Source organism: Clinocottus analis, unplaced genomic scaffold (assembly GCF_023055335.1).
Source record: "Clinocottus analis isolate CAN_PGR_092001 unplaced genomic scaffold, fCliAna1.0.p SCAF_13, whole genome shotgun sequence".
NCBI lineage: Eukaryota > Metazoa > Chordata > Actinopteri > Perciformes > Cottidae > Clinocottus > Clinocottus analis.
Window position 1 is genome coordinate 2101040 of NW_027175854.1, and position 18049 is coordinate 2119088.

The following is an 18049-nucleotide window of genomic DNA, read 5'->3' on the forward strand; positions in this document are numbered from 1 at the left end:
GTTTCTTGTCCCGCACTGCTGGGAAATTCATCTTCTTTAAGTGGACACAGCATGCTTACAACGTTGTTTAAGTCTTTAAAGGTATTTAAAAAGCTGCAAGAATGGGGTTTCATTGATCCTATAATAGCATTTCCTACGTTCTTAAAACACTGCAGGTGAAACACTGGACGTACAGTCAATACATCGCTCAAATAGATGAATACATTAGCCCTATCTGTAAGGCTGACAAAGAGAACGAAAAACATAATTACCATGAGGTAAATATTAGTAATTGTGGGGTGTTAACAATGGAAGATAAACATTGCAAAGGTTATTGGCAGAGGAAGGAGTGAAGAGTCAGGAGAAAGCAAATGGTCTTAAAAATTGAACACAGACCTTTTGGAAGCAGAGGTCAAAACTTGTGAGAGTAGGAGTGAATTAATGGGGCACGGCAGAGACGGCAGCACTGCAGGTCAATACAGGCAAAACTGAAAACACCCCCACGACACACAAACACATGCTAATACACTCAAGCACACACTAATACAGATATATGGCGACTGTGCACAGGGCTCTGACATGCTCTACCTCTGAATAAATCACTAGGATTTACGCGTGACTTCCTAATCTACTCTCATCAGAGACATTTCCATCAAGAAGTAAAGTTCAGCTGCCACTAGAAATTTAAAAAAATATTGAATATTCCTGGAGTTACGTAAAAAAATCCGTAAAGACTGAGGTGTTTATCCTCTGAGGCAAATGTGTGATTTGTAATTTTGGACTATATGAATAATATGGACTTGACTTCGTAAGGATTGAAAGCAAAAGTCCCCTTCCCAACCATTGCCTTATCTCTCCAGAAATCCTGAAATTCTCACTGAATTCACACACTGAATGTGGCAGCAGTGCCCTGCAGCAGATGTGCGGCTGTGCATGGCAGAATGTAGAGCAGGAATGAATATAAAATGCCTGGCTTGTCCAGGTGAAAGAAGGTCAAGAAGAAGCTTTTGGTTTTAAGGGAGATGGCAGCATTACAACCTTTAGAGAGACAGAGAGTCTATAATTAAAATAATGCAGCATAATAAAATGTCTAGAATGTGATTTTTTTATGGCAGCTGTAAAAAAGAATTAACGAGTTCCCTCAACAATAAAAGTATTGAGCACTCTGGAAAGGCAAAACAGATTATACTGAAAGACAGAAAAACATATTCAAAGGGACTCAACTATTGTGTATAGGAAAATATGTATTACTCTGACTACAAAGGAAAAACAGACTATTGTCTAGCGTTTGCATTTAATCTAAAGTCACAAGTAATCATAAAGCTGCAAAATTATAAGATAACTTTCCTTCAAATCAGACTCTTAAGGTGAAAACACCACTAATTCTTCACATATGTATCGTTACCAGAGCACATGGCATGCTTTATTGATGTAGTAAATCAATAGAGCTAAAGTCCATGTAAAACTTTTTTTGTCCTCAAATTGTCAATTTCCTTTGCTCTGTGTTGTTAAATTGTGACAAATGTGTGATATTACATGTGGGAGAAGACATGGAGAGAAAAAAAAGATTGAAGAAGGAGAGGCTTTTTTATTTGTTTAAAGCCTCGAGCCCTTAAAGACGGATTCAAGACACTAACATTGATGTGAACGAGGGTCACGTCAAGGACTTCTTCCCTGTTGAACCGGCCTTTAGTCATGTTCCAGCTCAATTACACATGAAGTGCTGCTGACTGCCCAGTAACAGGACATGAGTACGACCAAGTCAGCACTTATCTGACATGATCTTTTGCATACATAACATCCTCAACCTTTGACCAAAGAGTTATGTGTCATGGACCAGCGAAGCTGAACAGCGTAACACAATATGTTGTGGCTCCCTTTGCACTGCGAAAAGGAAATCAAGAATTAACCTCAGTATCTGAGGTTAATCCAAACATAAAGACATTTATGTTTGGTCTATGTCCAAACATAAATGTCCAAACATAAATAACAGCTGCTTCTATTTTGATACTGACACCCTGTCAGTGATGCTGTCACTCGAGACGATGCTCCACTGCCGCGTGTCTCTGAGGCGTCAGTGATGTTGCTGATAACAACCCGAAGCTAAAACTGAAGTCGGTCATGTCTTCTTCTTTTGTAAGGTGTCCTTGCATTTTTTTTTTTCCCCCGCACAAAGCCTTAATTCAGTAATGGAATATTTAAAAAAAAAATGTGCCAAATGGAATGGCAAAATAAATGTTCAATTATATTTCCAAAGAAAGGGAGAAAAGGCCATTGAAGGTTGTGTTGTGTTTCTGCGTGTGTGTGCGTGTGTGCGCGTGTGTTTTTGTTATCCTGTGCTTCCAACTCCCTCTGTGTCTGTGCTGTAATAGGCTTTCCTGCTTCTTTGTCACATTTTACAGCAGAAACTCTGAGCCCCACCAGCATCCAATAAGGCCAAACCCGGGGGACCCTGTTGGTCTTTATGTGACAGCAGAAGTAGCCATTATCAGCAGAAAGGAGGCCTGAGTTAATCCGTGTTCTGCCACATTTTCTGTGAGAACAGGAGCAATTTCGAGAAGTTGGGAAACTGCTATGGATAGGATTCAAAGTTTTTATTTGGCGCGTGAACCAATTCATCCCATTTGATCCAAGGAGGAACAAAGAGAAGATTAGATGAGAGACACACAAGGTGTCTTCTCGTTACCCTCGCTGAATTTATTTTAATGGGCTGGTTATATAACTTCCCAACACTCACCTTTCTTCATGAGACGGAGGTCTTTATCTAATCGGAGGAGTAGATAAAAAATGATTGTGTCCACTCTGAATCCATGAGACACCTTTATGTCAGATGCCCATATTGCACTGACAGCCAACCCAGGAGAGCATTGTCTGATGGATTCAAGGAGAAAGTTATGGGGGAATTCAGGATCTGGAAGACTCCACATTTCATGTTTCTGAAAGGCCTTGGGCCTGTGTTTAACATTTCATAATCTGAAAGGCTCTGTGCACTCACAACAATAAACTTTCATCAATTACACACAGTCCTTGGCAGACTTATCCGTTCAAGGCGAAGAGAGACAATTGCTTCATGGGCGCAAATAATTTGGCTTGAAAATACAAATAAGGTGATCACAAAATGCATTAAACATCAACACAATGTGTTTTGTTGTTGATAAATGAAGGGTATACACACAGCAACAGAAGGGTTAATGGAGGGAGGGTCCAGCAGAAGAAGAGTTAAACTTGTCGTTGAGAATGAAAACTTGACAATCATCCTTTTTGCATTTGTTTTCCCTGCAATAAATACAATTTAAATTCAAAACATTGTTCAGTGTGTAGCTATGAAATGGAGAAAAGGTTTTAGGATCCACAATGTGTTTATTACATTATAGTCAAATGATCTTTGCTGCGTAAATTGAGTATCCAAAGAGACCAGATTTACCATCTTCCTTATATCATTTCCCCTCGGAGCATCTCGAGTCTTCGATACAAATTTCAGATCTGGTTCTGATTTCTGGTTTCAGACATTCATCAATATTCCTCATAAATTCCGACCAGAAAGAAGAGTAAGAATAAATTACAGTGAATGAGGTTGGCCTCTGATTAATATCCGTTTCAAACTAAATGTATCTCTAAGCCTGCCGGTCTTCTTGCAGTGTTTATCTATCTATTCTCCAGAGCCTCATCTCTCATCCCTCTTTTCTCTCCTTCAAACCATCATCGATAACTTTTCTCTGTCCGACTCAGGCATTGCCTCAAACTCCATTCACTGGTGCAGTAATCAACTCTGCAGTGTGGGCTTGACTGTTAAACAAAAGGCAGCAAAAGACACAAAAAAAGAAACTTAGTTCAAACCGCTCCAGTCAGTATAGTTTCACAATCAAAATCAAGTTAATTTCAATTTCCTCGCATCAAATTGGGCCGATTTATGTTACTATCAGGCAGCAAAAAACATGCACAGTGAAAACATGAGGTCCTGAACAGGGTGCTGCCTGTAATTCACTCTTTGGCAGCAAAGAAATCCCTGAGGGTGACCGACCACAGACACAGTCCACCAAACAACAGAGGCGTTCTGGAAGAATTCAAGCTTATGGCAAAGTTTGACCCATTTCTGAGAGGGCACACTATTAAAATAAACTCAGTGAGTCCCCAAGTGGGGGGGGATCGTGCATAACGAGATGATGCCACATATCAGAAATCAAGGTATTATCTTTATCGTTTTAGATGGAATACTTAATGTGAGACCTGCTGAGCCAGGCTTGTGGAAATGATGACTGTGATGCTAATATGAGAGCGAAGACAGCTGTCTAAGCAAAGGCTAACGTGTGCCATATGGGTCATATGGGTCATATGGGTCTAAGTGTTGTCAACGCAGCAAATCACTCTATAAACTAGTTTCTATTTCAACACAGTAATGGGATATGTTGAGAAAACCCCACAGCAAAATGGGAGAACTTGCAAAAGAGGCTTTTAGAAGTGAGGGAGAACGCTCTTGATGCACAATAATATGGATTCCTTCTCTAGACCAGTGCTTCAAAAGGGCAAGCTCTGAGGTTCATCTCCCTTAGTAAACTAAAAATAGACATAACCTACTATTCTCCATCCATTTGAAATTTCAGCCATTCTCTTGCATATTCAAGCAATCGTTCCTCTGATGATTTACAACAAAGCTGTGTGGAAATTATTCTTATGAATTATTCTCATGAATAGGCCGAAATCAGCCACCGAGGCGAGTTCCCCTCAGACCTATCCTGACACATTCACACAAACATCCAAGGCATGAATTCAAAAGCTGCACGCACCCGTTATATGTTATATGTTATTCATTTTCACTTCTGTGTAAAGGTAAATACTGGACGATGGATGATTATGGCTTTACTTTTACGACAAAGAGTGCAGGTGCACCCTGCTCCAGTTTAGCTAACCACCTCTATAAATGATTCAGGTTGTCACCAGATAGGTGAACCCACTTGTTGCTGCGAGTAATACGCTTCTCACGTTAGACACAACTAGATACAACTTTCACACGTTCCTTTACTGTCACAAATATGGATTTAGACCAACAGACACTGTTTACGTTTTTGGTTGAAGCCGTTATGGATTCATGGCCAAAATAAACGCTCGACTCTCACATAGTACTAGAAAACTACTGGTTTATTTTTCTCAACTAAAAATGAACAGGAATAAACCTCACCATGGGTACTGAGTAGGAAGGACGATGTCTCAGGTGTGCTGGCAGGAGGCTTCCGCAGGTGAACTCTGAGACAGGTCATCTTGGAGAGAGCATGCTAGCGGTCGCTTGACGAGACAGTTTCAGCAACTGCAGAGAGGAGAGGAAATATGATGCTTGTGTGTGTGTGTGTGTGTGTGTGTGTGTGTGTGTGTGTGTGTGTGTGTGTGTGTGTGTGTGTGTGCAGTTAAAGACAGATTTTTGAGTTGGGAAAACTGCTTTATCTTTGTGTTTTTCACAGTTGCACTCTTTCAGCCAGCAATAGGATGTGACTTGTAAGTAAAGCTGACAATTACAGGGTTCAACTGTTTTGCTTTCCAAGCATCCTTTGATAGCGGCAGTGGTGTCGCAATGTAATTTTACTGGGGCTTAAGCTCCAAATGCTTTTATTATACAATAGCCCCAAATATAATTTCAAATGTAAACCGGTGAAGATTAAGAAAAATTGTTATATGTGTAAATGTAACAGCGCTGAGTTACTCACAGTGGGAAAAGTAGAGAAGAATGGCAGATTTACTAGTCATAGAGACAAAGAACAAACCAATCTTTCTGTTGAGAAATAAGGGTAGGTTAAGAAGTAAGCATAGGTGATGATTTCTAAAATTAAGTAGGTTACATTTCTCTTCTTCTCTTTGATTGTAGATGCCGTTTGATTGTATTTTACGGACCAAACAATTCTTAACATTACGTTATGTCGTAGTAATTACTTGAATCGGCATAATAAATATGAGAACAGATAAAGTATTTCATCATAAATATATTCATTAAATGTGCTTTTATGCAATATGCAAAAAGTTTGAATATTATCGATTGATTAACTGGATCACTGACACTGTGACTGCACAGCTTTTCTTGTTTAACAAACTGTTTGTCTTCCCTGAAAGTTGACTAAACGTAGCTTGTAAGAGACAGCATCATCATTAGGTTAGTTATTGCCTTCTGCCCATTGAGCATAACATACATCCTAATGCAATCAGGGCCCTGCTTTACAGGGCTCATCTGATTATTTTTGATTAATTCTATTTAATCCGCGCGTTGTTTGTTGTTATGAGCCACCTACTGGTGACAGATGGCTTTGAATTTAAGGTCAAACTATATTGTTACAGGAACGACCGCTGCCGTTCATAATAGAGACGTTTCCTGGTTTTCTCTGGGCTGGTTGGTTTAGCAAAGACAATATAGCATCATTCACTGTACTGTTTACAACTGTACTTGGCAGCTGTCAGACAGATTTGCAGTCACTGACAAATGTTCGTAGACGAGAGTATATATAACATGTGAGAGCCTCCGGTTAACTTCACAAGGACTCCTCAGTTTCCAAGGATTTCCAGAGGAAAATAAAGATGTCCACCATTTACTTTGATCATGAAAGTCAAACTAACATCTAACATATTATTCTTTTATTAAATATGAATCATCATATTCAGTTCAAAAATGTTAGGTGGGAAATTGTTTCCCAAAACAAAAATCAAATTACATGAAGAAAAGCAGCTTCCAGAGAACAAAAAAAGAGACAAAAAACATGTTTTTCATACACAGATTATACCATCTGTGTACTGTAGAATCTAGATAGAACCAAGCTAGTGCTGGGGTTGTGTTCTTATAATCCAGATTATGTTACAGTATGATTTAACACACCTCTAGGGGAAATGTCACACAACAGCTATAACTACAGCACATTATTTTGACATCTTGCCCATTTGTAGTGTACCACTAACCCAGGGATGAACTTCTCTGCTAATCCTGATTAACTAACTGCCCAGCCGCCTAGAAAGCACAGAAATAAATCTTTATTCAAGGGAAATGAAAAAATCTGCTAGTTGAATTGTGTACCACTTAACGTACACACAGCATGCTCACAGAAATAGCATGTTTTCAGATAACCTATTTTGGACTGACAAAAATATATCTACAGTTATCTCTTACTCCTGCCTCTTGTCCTGTCCTCGGGACTTTAAGTCATAATCCTCATCCTTTTTCCTCTCATTCTGTCCCTCCACAAAAAGCCCCTGATTCATTTGGTCCTTATCAGTTGCACTGAAGGGAAAACAAAGGGCCTGACCGAAACTCATACTGTGCTTCCTCTCAGGGTAAACTGGGCAGATAATGCTACTGTGGCACGTCATGGAGACAGTACTGGACTCCCATATGTCAGTCCGCCACAGAGATACAGAATACACACACTTTTTAGGATGTTTTCCAACAAAAAAAATACTAGCCAATGCAAAGTCTGTCAAATTTGTCATGTCTCCAATACTCGTCCATCAAAACAAAGCAAGGTCAAACAACTTCTTTCCCATATACCATTCCCCAATGGTGTCCACTATCTTGCTTTCACCCAGCCCAAAGAGCTTGTTCTGCATTGGGGGAGGCTGACTTTTTTGAGTGGAAATGCATGCATTTATATTTCTTAAGAATTTATAAGAGATTCATAAAACCGTTCGTTTAGGGATCTGAGATCAGATGTCATTTGTTGATGGGTATGTTTAGACCAAAAAGAGTGACTTAGCTTATATTGACACTCATTTGGCAAAGAATGACTCATATTTGCAAATGTCTGAAGTTTTCTATACTAGACTTGGCTTGGGATTTACACACAATCCATACATATTATGTTTATTCCTTCTTCCCAGACTAGTGCAAAATGAGGCACACATGGGGCACTAATCATTAGATGTTACACATGAAAAACGAGGAAGTCATTTTTCCAGAGTTACATACAGTGTGTGCAAGGCAGAGGGAGGGGCACTATCAGGTGCAACTGGAAGAGGAAGGTAGAGTCGAGGGAGACTTAATTAAGATAGCAGAGATAAATATCAGAGAGCGGGACAAGTTCCTCAAAGAGATGAGTTTTCAATTTACGCTGGAAGATTGGGGATGACTGTGCAGTTTCGACTGGGGGGAATTGTGGAAAGAGAGAGAGAAGGCTGTGTGCGGAGATGTCCATATTGCCACAGGGACCAGCTGAGCTGCTTTATCAATTACGTGAGTGACACACTATAAAAGGCGATATACAATAGTAATCAAATAAGATTGGAAGGTGAGGCACTGGCAAACTAGATCCAGAACCAATACTTCATTATGGTTAAACTCAAAATAAAGACAATAAAGTTGCAGATTAAACAGATGTATACAGACAGAAGTATTGATAGGCAATATTAAAGGTCCAGTCTGTGGGATTTCGAGGCATAATTAGCAGTTAGGTTGCGGATCGCAAACAGCTGAATAGCCCTTCGCTTACCCCTTCCTTTCCAAGCCGGTTGGAGAATCTACGGTGGATTATTGATGATTCATTTTAGATATATTGATAGTAAATATGTATAATGGGGGAGGGAGGGATACTACTGTCTTCCTTCACAGAATGTAATGCTACTGTGCGTTATAATGCACATTTTCTTACAGATTGCCACCGTTGAGGGGATACTCATTGATTATTTTTGACACCAAAATGTCTTTCAGCAGTGTTTCATTTCTTGAACCTGGCATGTTTGTTTTTGTCCTCTATCCAAAAAACTCCATAAATGTATTATTAATTTTCAATATGATGTATTTGGGGCTGATAGCTTGTTGCATTCTAAGGTCCTGTTCTGTTCATTTGATGTGACAATGTGAGCAACTAACTATTCAGCATTGTAATGCTGCACATTTGGGTCCAGGTCTTGCAGTACCTGTGAGAAATCTTCAATAAATCTCTTCGGAGAATATTCAGCAGAATATTTCTCTACTTTGTACACCAGTACATTTACTTACAGCTATAGTCAAATGTTTGTAAAAAAATGCAGAAACATAAATAAACTGCATAATAGCTGATTTAACTGATCTAATGGGCAAATATTAACATGATATGAATTAATAATGTTGCTCATTATTTCAGTGATCTGCTACGAGGTAACATAGTGTCGACTAATAGCTGAACTGAATCAGATTTGTTCATTTTGCTCCCACTCTATCTGCAACACCGCTGACTGTGCAGCGCTTTGAATTTATAACAGTGTGTGACTTTGTCAATGTATATTCCAATTAGAGATTAAATCTTTATCGTCCAATGTCTGGGTACATCAGTCATCGTAGCACTCATTTCCTTACACAATATTTCTTTTTTGACGCAGTAATTAAAGGAAACCTTGTTGAAGGCAAGTTAAATACATTTTAGAAAATACTTGTTAAATGTATCCTTATGTCATAGCAGATCCTCATACTAAAACCAATCATATACTAAATAACTATATTTTTGTTGTTCCATTTTCTGTTTATTACATCCTTTTTGATACTGTTAAGTAAGGTCACCTAGTTTAGTATTTTATTCTTTGTCAATATATTACATTAAGACAAAAATACACCAGAAATAGCCTACCACAACGTTCAGGTCAATATCATCATCTCCAGGACAGCCCAAGCTACATTTAGTACAGCATTTAACAAAAAAGACAATGGTACAACCTACTGGACATATTATGAAATGCAATTTTATAAGTATACCAGTCAGCACAATTTACCGTAAATTATCATACTGCACCTGCACTTGGAGAAATATACTTCCTAATAGTAGGTCCACATGGAGAAAAAAGGAAAATATATTTACTATAAGTTACAACTGTAACCACATTTGTTATGTTTACTTGTTTAAAATGCAGACAGGTGCATGCAAAGTTATTTTTGATACATTTTATGAATGTATAATGTATTCTAGATGAGAAATTATTATTACACAACAGCTACAAATGTATCTCACGCTTCTCTCACTTCTTATACGGTGTTAAAGGCACGTTAGTTCCTGCAACGTCTAGCTACATGTAATCACAAGAGGGCCCCGTTTCTGTCAATGAACTGCTGTCATATTGTTTATTTCTTTGTTTGAACTCATACGTACTATTAAAATGTTAAAAGTTAAACGATAATTAGCTTAAGTTAGCTCTGTCTCATTGCAAAAAAAAATGTTGTGCAGCAGTCATTCAAAACCTACATTTAATTGAAGCGGGAAACAGGAGTGTTTAGCTCAAACGGAAACTGTAGACATTTTTTAAAGAGCGTAAACAGAGCTTAAACAGTAGAGGACTTACTTGCTGACCCATGCAACGACTTTGCATTCTTGTTTTATACATGATAAACAAACGGGAACGTTGTAGTAACTCGTTGTTCCATTCAGCGTGATGAACAGGTCAAGTGAATAGCGCATGCGCGACGGGCAACCATGACAACTACGTTTGGAAGTTGTGTCATCCGGCGTTGCCAACGTACGGTTTGCGTACTGTTTTCAACGTAGAGCTGTGTTGTGTTTGGGAGTTGTATTTAATGCTAAGCTATCTTTACAGTCTCGTGTATTAATAGTAACCACTGTCGCCGTAAGGATGTCAGAAAGAGGTGCCAAAAGATAACGTCCTCACTTAACTAAATGAAGATTACAATTCTGTCCTCTTTCAACCCGGAAGAACAGGTTAGTGGGAAGGAAGTTCTTCACGCGCTGTTTTGAGTTAGCTAGCAAGTTAGCGTCTTGGTGGCGCCCAGTGTGTTCACCAATTTAGTGACTAAATTACGTTATATTTCACAGATACTATTCACAGCTGTGTTTAGCTAATATGCCACTTGTCTCAGATCGTTTACAAGAGGAGCTATACAACTAAACAGTTTGGTTGCTTTGATTGTAACGTTAGCTAAATTTTACGTAAAAGCTTCTGTGGATACCCACAGCTTACTACATACTATTATCCTTATCACATACTATAAATATCATTCATCATGGGTCCAATTAACAATAATGTTGACCAAGGCTAGTAGGTTAGTGAACCAGCTCTTTGTTATTGCAACAGATCCCTGACAAGAGAAGAATAAAAAACAACAACAATAACACCAGGTTAATTCATATCTTTGACAGCCATGGAGTTTCTCCCAGTACTTGACCCTCTAGATGAACCCAAAGAAGGAATATGGTAAGTGAATTCAGATAATGTAATCGTACTTGTGATGTAATTAGCTAACCGTTCATCCTGCTGATGTTCTTTTGTTGGCAACAGGTATTCTTTGATACCCAGAGGGGCTTCTCCAGGTGTTAGTGTGGGTCACACCTGCATGTTTATTCCATCTAGAGATGAAGGAAAAGGAAAAATCTTTATTGTTGGGGGAGCCAACCCCAGCGGCAGTTTCCCACATTCGCACATCATAAATCTAGGTAAATGAAAATTTAGGACAGAATCTGTCTAGGTATATGACATCTGCATAACAGTGTTTTACAAGTGCTTCACCAAACATCTAAAAGAAGAAATTTAGTTTTAGTACTAGTTTGTATTGCTTTGTAGATCAACTTCACCCACATTTCGGCTTTTGTGATTTCATTAGCTCTTTGATGACTTGTTTCAAACATCATAAGTCTGTGTATAATGTGTTTGTCTTGAAATCACCATTGAAACTTTGTGTTAATTTACACAGCAAGTGTGGGGAAAGTTGGTTGTGAAAATGTTCAGTGCTTTGCTGTTAAATGCGTTCATTACAGAATACGTTTAACCATTATGGAGCCCATCACCGATGATTATGAAGATAACTCGAGCTAAAATTACAATTGGGGCGTCGAGCATTGTACACGGTGTCATTTGTCACAGCTACTGACAAACACATTCATCTTTTGTTATACACTTGGCACGGTCATTATTGTGTTCTCTATTTCATTTTTGTCCTTTCTGACTCCACCAGATAATCATGAATGGGACATCCCAGAGTGGGATGGCTTGGAGCCACGGTATGAACACTGCAGCTTTGTGCCAGAGAGCTGCCCTCAGAGCCTGTGGGTATTTGGAGGGGCAAAGCAGAGTGGCAATCGCAATTGCATCCAGAATATACAGCTAACGGGTACATTCCAAATTTAAATTCATCTAGTTATCTACAATCTTTAGTAGTTTAGCACTCCAGTGATTTCACAGATTAGCAGGGCTTCACTCAAAAAAGAGAGTATGAACTCATCTGCTGTAATGGTTTTTCACTGTGTTGTAACCAATGTTTTTTGACAGGTTGCATGTATATTATGTGACCATAGATTTCTGTAAACAGAGTATAATCCACTCCTTGCATGTGTGTCCAGACAGTGGGTCTCACTGGAAGAATGTAGTGGTCAATGGCGAACCCCCCAGTCCCAGGACATACCACACCAACTCAGCGTGCCAAGGGAACAGACTGTATGTCTGTTCTGGTGGAGAAGCAGGAGCTTCACCAGTCTCAGACCCAAAACTTCATGTATTTGATACAGGTTTGTGTATAAAAAACTATCTGCTTAACATAATTGTATCTCCGAAACCCAGTAAATCTTGCGATGCGGTATCTTGTATTACCGCCAACAATATTGAGACATTTGGCCCCACAATCCTTCAGTCTAAATTTTGTTTTCATTGAATGATGCATGACATATTGCAAAGTCATATTTTCCTTGTTGTATTATATTTAATAATTCCCCAAATTGGTCTTTTAAGTAAACATCTGTATATGCTATTTGCAGTAAAGTGCATAAAAGTTTAAGGGCAGATAATAGGAACAGATATATGATGTATATATTAATCCACACATTGAAGGTGTGACTATCTTATTCTCAAATATGTGAAAGTGTGTATCTTTTGGCCTTTCCAGTGTCTTCAACCTGGTCCCAGCCAGGAACACAAGGCAGAAACCTGCTCGCCAGACACGGCCACATTATTGCCGCAGTTGGTTCAAAGATCTACATTCATGGAGGCATGGCTGGAGACAAATTCCACAACGATATGTACTCTCTTGATACAAGTAAACATGAACTCTCCTGAATTATGAAGATTGAAGTTTTATCCATTTCCCAGCTGCATTTATCTCAGATGATAATGAAGAGCCTCAGAACTTGGGAATGGGAACCTTGTTTTGGTTTATTTAATAAAATAAAAATGTATCTACTGTTTATAGGGAGTATGAAGTGGGAGAAAGTGCAGACCAAAGGAGACATCCCACCAGGAGTAGCAGCCCACTCGGCGTTGGTGCTGGACAAGAACATCTACATATTTGGGGGGATGACTTCTGATGGAGCCGGCAACTCCATGTACAGATTTAACACTGGTACATATTTTTTTCAGTAACCTTAAAACATGTCACTGTCACTTTGTACTTGTCACACATTGATCATGACTAGGTAGCATTTTATGAAATACATTTAATTATTTAACAATGTGCTTCAATGTTCTACTTCCTGCTTGCAGACAAAAGTAGATGGGTACTCATGAAGTTTGAAGGAGATATGCCACCCAACCGCCTTGACCACTCCATGTGTGTATTGCCCTGGACATGTGGCGAGAGGAATGGCGATGAGGAGCTAGACAAAGGCCCAGCGCCCTTAAAAACAATATATCTGGCATTTGTATTTGGAGGAATGGACACACAGGGTGTCATTCACAATGACTGTATTGTGACTGTAATAACATGATTCATGTTTACTTAAGTTGTAATAAAGTTTGTAATGGACTACTTGGTAATTGAATATGCTTTTATTAAAACATGTTAAAGCTTATACTGTCAATACTGAATTTTTTTTAGAAATTTACTGGATGCTTTAGCATAAATGTGTTAAGTAAATGCTGAAATAGTTATAACTCAAACCATTGGTGAATATATTACATGTTGGGCAGTGTTGAAAATTGTAAGAAGAAACAAATCAAGTTGCATTTTGTATCAAACATTTATTTCAATGTCTTTCCAGAAGTACAATGACCAGATTTAATAAATAACTTTTAGCATTGCCGGTGAACATAATGGGCTCTTGATCCCACAGACACCCCACTCAATGGACCCACAAATACCCATCCCCTCCCTCTAAATCCCTCCCCACTACAGAACCCCATCAGGACTGCCTGAGAACAGCAGCAGCAAGCCTTGTATCCAGGCTGACGAATATCTCCACCTTCCAGTGAAGAGAAGAACACCTCTCACACTGAACGTATTTTAAAGTCTTTCAGAAGATTCAGTATGGTTGCTTGTTAGACACCCCTTCCCAACCATTCCTCTCACTATTTGAGTCCCATCAGTTCAATATATACATCTAGATGCAACTACCAGAGAGGCAAGGGGCGCCAAGAGTTGACTTCAAAGCTGCCTACAACTCATCCTTCTCTTCCGGCTCACTTTCAGCTCCCTCTGGTGGAGGGCCACCCGCACTACCATAAAGCTTGCTGATAATGGGTTGAACCACTTCCTCCAGCTCCTTCTTCTTGGCCTGGAAGTCTTCCAGCTCAGCTTCCTGGTGTGACTCCATCCATTCAATCTTCTCCTCCACTGCCTTCTCGATGGTTTCCTTGTCCTCATCCGACAGCTTGCCTCCAAGCTTCTCCTTGTCGCCGATCTGGTTCTTCAGTGAATAGGCATAGCTTTCCAACTCGTTGCGGGCGTCGATCCTCTCCTTCAGCTTCTTGTCCTCATCAGCGAAGCGCTCGGCGTCGTTCACCATGCGCTCAATGTCCTCCGGTGTCAGGCGGTTCTGGTCGTTTGTGATTGTGATCTTATTCTTGTTTCCGGTGCCTTTGTCCTCAGCAGTGACGCGCAGAATACCGTTGACGTCGATCTCAAAAGTTACCTCAATCTGTGGGACGCCACGAGGTGCAGGAGGGATGCCAGTCAAGTCGAAAGTGCCCAGCAGATGGTTGTCTTTGGTCAGTGGACGTTCACCTATAAAAGACAATCAATAATTAAGCCGTTGCAATATTGAATTTATTCCTGCATGAAAGGCAAATATTAAACAGATTTTTTTTAATTTACTCTTTCCAAATTTTACCTTCATAAACTTTAATGGTGACAGTAGGCTGGTTATCAGATGCTGTGGAGAAGATCTGGGATTTCTTTGTTGGCACCACAGTGTTTCTGGGGATCAGCTTGGTCATTACTCCTCCAACGGTCTCAATACCGAGGGTCAGCGGGCACACATCCAGAAGAACCAGATCACCTGCGAGAGAGATGAAAATGTTAAGTAATCAAGTTCACAAGCTTAGTCGTATCAAACAGCAACTACAATGAATGAGAGAGAGATATTTACCGGTGTCTTCCTCTCCAGAAAGCACTCCAGCCTGCACGGCAGCTCCGTATGCCACAGCCTCATCAGGGTTGATGCCCCTGGAGGGCTCTTTGCCATTGAAGAACTCCTTCACCAGCTGTTGGATTTTGGGGATACGGGTGGAGCCTCCAACCAGGACAATCTCATCAATGTCAGATTTCTTCAGGTCAGAGTCTTCCAGCACCTTCTGAACAGGCTTCATTGTGGAACGGAACAGGTCCTGGTAAAGTAAAAGACAAGTTTAAAAGGCTTGTCAAACAATGTTTTCATGAAGCAAGTAGTGTCTAGTCATTGTTTTTACAAAGCTGAACGGTTATGCAACTTGCCATGTTGAGCTCTTCAAACTTGGCACGGGTCAAGGTCTCTGAGAAGTCTTCTCCCTCAAAAAAGGACTCTATCTCAATGCGGGCCTGGTGCTGGGCAGACAGCCCCCTCTTTGCCTTCTCAACCTCACGACGCAGCTTCTGCACAGCACGGTTGTCTTTGCGCACATCTTTGCCGGTCTTCTTCTTGTACAGCTTGATGAAGTGCTCCATGACGCGTTGGTCAAAGTCTTCACCTCCCAGGTGGGTGTCACCGTTGGTGGCCACTACTTCAAACACACCGTTGTCAATGGTCAAAAGGGAGACATCGAAAGTGCCACCGCCCAGATCGAACACGAGAATGTTCTTCTCGCCATCCCTCTTGTCCAGACCATAAGCAATGGCAGCAGCGGTTCTAAAGAATGAAGTTAGGAGATTATATTATTTACATCATCGAGGGAGGGAAATATTTTCACACTAAAAGAAAAAAGACAGATTAATTAATTATTTGTATTAGACACTCACGGCTCATTGATGATTCTTATAACATTCAGACCAGCGATGGTTCCAGCATCCTTAGTGGCCTGGCGCTGAGCGTCATTGAAGTAGGCAGGGACAGTGACCACAGCATGTGTGACCTAAAGAAAATATGACAACATTTGATTAAAATATACATTCTCTATTTAAGAGAGTTTATATTCTTTGATTAAATGACGTTCGATGTTTTGTGTACCTTCTTGCCCAGATAAGCCTCTGCAGTCTCCTTCATCTTAGTCAAAACCATGGCAGAGATCTCCTCTGGAGCAAACGTCTTCATCTGGCCGCCACCAATGTCAACCTGAATATGAGGCTTGCCCTTCTTATCAGTAACCTGAAGAGGAACATGCATCAGTATTAGTGTACCAAGTATGTCACTCAATCATTTGCCAAAAACCTTTAGAGTCCACAACTGTAACTTCCAGTGTCAAAGAGGGAAAAACTTACCTTGAAGGGAAAGTACTTGAGGTCCTGCTGCACAGCGGAGTCAGCCCATATGCGTCCGATCATCCTCTTGGCATCAAAGACTGTGTTCTCAGGGTTAGAGGTCAGCTGGTTCTTGGCAGCGTCACCAATCAGACGCTCACCCTCGCTGGTGAAGGCCACATATGATGGGGTGATACGATTACCCTGGTCATTGGCGATAATCTCCACACGGCCATTCTTGAACACCCCAACACTGCAGGAAAACGTTTTAGAGATGATTAACCATTAGTCACAAGGCAACAATCTTTTAATTATATTTAATTGGCAAGTGTCATAATTGCATTGTATTCAAAGACATTGTATTCAAAGACATATCAAGACAAGAGTCGTTTTATTCTTCTTACCATGAGTAGGTGGTCCCCAGGTCGATTCCCACCACAGTGCCCACACTCTCCTTCTTCTCGTCGTCATCGGCGACGACGGTGGCGGCCACCAGCATCACAACCCACAACAGCTTCATGTTTGCTTGTTTCAACTCAGGTCTACAAAAGAAATCTGGGGAGGAGAAATATGTTGTAAAAACAATCAAGGGAAAAAAAAAAAAAAACGTGGCTTTGCGTTTATGACGTAGGTCCTCTGCCGCGTAAATCCCGGTTGGTACTAGCAAAATGTAGTAGTGGGTGTCACTAAACGTTACGAGGGCTTTTACCGATCTAAGAAAATGTCTCGAACATATGCCCGTTAAAAGAATATGGAGGACCTGGGTGGAGCACAGCTGCCTCTTCCGACAGTTAAGACCCCCCCCCCGCCCCCCCTCTAAATCTGCCGGTAGCTAGCTAACCACGTTAGCGTCCCAAGCACCCATGCGAGGGGGAAATACTTCACCATAATGAACACTTATTTTTACATGACAGATTATGTTTTAAAACGCTATGCTAAATGTCGGGTAAATAAGCCACTACCGTTAGCTTCAGTTTACTTAGCTGGCGTCATCGTAATGAGATTCAACGTCGTAGAAAATACCAAATACGTCGTCGCATTATCAGATTCACACCAATGTGTCTACATACCTTATTCGCAGTATTGTCTGTGAATTAACGGTCTTGACGTTGCCTCTACTGGTCGCCTCGTATAGCAAAATGTACGTCTCTTTTCTCTTCCTATCCTTTTTTCTTGCCTTGGTGAAGTGATGTTCAATGAACTGTGCTCTCTCAATATATAAGCCGTCACCGCTTTCCCGTCGTGGAGCACAGCGATTGGCTGAGGAGCAGTTCGTTGGAGCGAGCCTATTGGTCTCGTGCAGCACGCTGTCCGCCGCTGATTTGCACACATCGGGTCGAGGCAACGTCACGACTTTTGTCTACTTTGTCGATGCTGATTGGCTGTCTGTCAAGCAACAATACGCCACTCTACCGATTCAGGAAGAGTGCAAATTCCACATTTTATACATTTGAAGTTAATGATGCTTTTTAATAAAACAAATGCCCCCCATCCCCTCCTCCTCATGAACGTCTAAGATAAGATAATCGCTGTTGTTTCAAGGTATGCGAT

The 18049-nt window shown here is 40.5% G+C and overlaps 3 protein-coding genes across 6 annotated transcripts in view; 1 reads left to right on the plus strand and 2 right to left on the minus strand.

Moving 5' to 3' along the window:
- Window positions 1–5693, minus strand: part of rgs3a (regulator of G protein signaling 3a) — a 109888-nt gene extending 104195 nt beyond the window's left edge. Inside the window, exons 1-2 of the mRNA XM_068573345.1 lie at window positions 5676–5693; window positions 5156–5281 (exon numbers count right to left, since the gene is read on the minus strand). Of these exons, the coding sequence (XP_068429446.1) occupies window positions 5156–5234 (79 nt within the window). The 5' untranslated portion in view covers window positions 5235–5281; window positions 5676–5693. The remainder of the gene's footprint in view (window positions 1–5155; window positions 5282–5675) is intronic.
- A 4717-nt stretch (window positions 5694–10410) lies between these two features.
- rabepk (Rab9 effector protein with kelch motifs) lies at window positions 10411–13700 on the plus strand. 4 transcript variants are annotated; one of them, XM_068574461.1, is made up of 8 exons: window positions 10412–10625; window positions 11064–11118; window positions 11203–11357; window positions 11876–12031; window positions 12261–12425; window positions 12800–12949; window positions 13103–13252; window positions 13393–13700. In XM_068574461.1, the coding sequence occupies exons 2-8, from the start codon at window positions 11066–11068 to the stop codon at window positions 13614–13616; spliced, it is 1053 nt and encodes a 350-aa protein (XP_068430562.1). In that variant the 5' UTR covers window positions 10412–10625; window positions 11064–11065; the 3' UTR covers window positions 13617–13700. The 4 variants fall into 4 exon arrangements, with proteins under 4 accessions (XP_068430564.1, XP_068430562.1, XP_068430566.1 ...); XM_068574462.1 differs by lacking the exon at window positions 10412–10625 and adding an exon at window positions 10758–10966; XM_068574463.1 differs by lacking the exon at window positions 11203–11357 and having other exon boundaries at window positions 10411–10625.
- A 161-nt stretch (window positions 13701–13861) lies between these two features.
- On the minus strand, window positions 13862–17734 carry hspa5 (heat shock protein 5). The gene is made up of 9 exons (XM_068574145.1): window positions 17569–17734; window positions 16903–17053; window positions 16520–16751; window positions 16269–16406; window positions 16061–16173; window positions 15560–15950; window positions 15216–15453; window positions 14958–15125; window positions 13862–14851 (listed from the first exon to the last, which is right to left on the minus strand). The coding sequence occupies exons 2-9, from the start codon at window positions 17016–17018 to the stop codon at window positions 14283–14285; spliced, it is 1965 nt and encodes a 654-aa protein (XP_068430246.1). The 5' UTR covers window positions 17019–17053; window positions 17569–17734; the 3' UTR covers window positions 13862–14282.
- Between the last annotated feature and the right edge of the window lie 315 nt (window positions 17735–18049).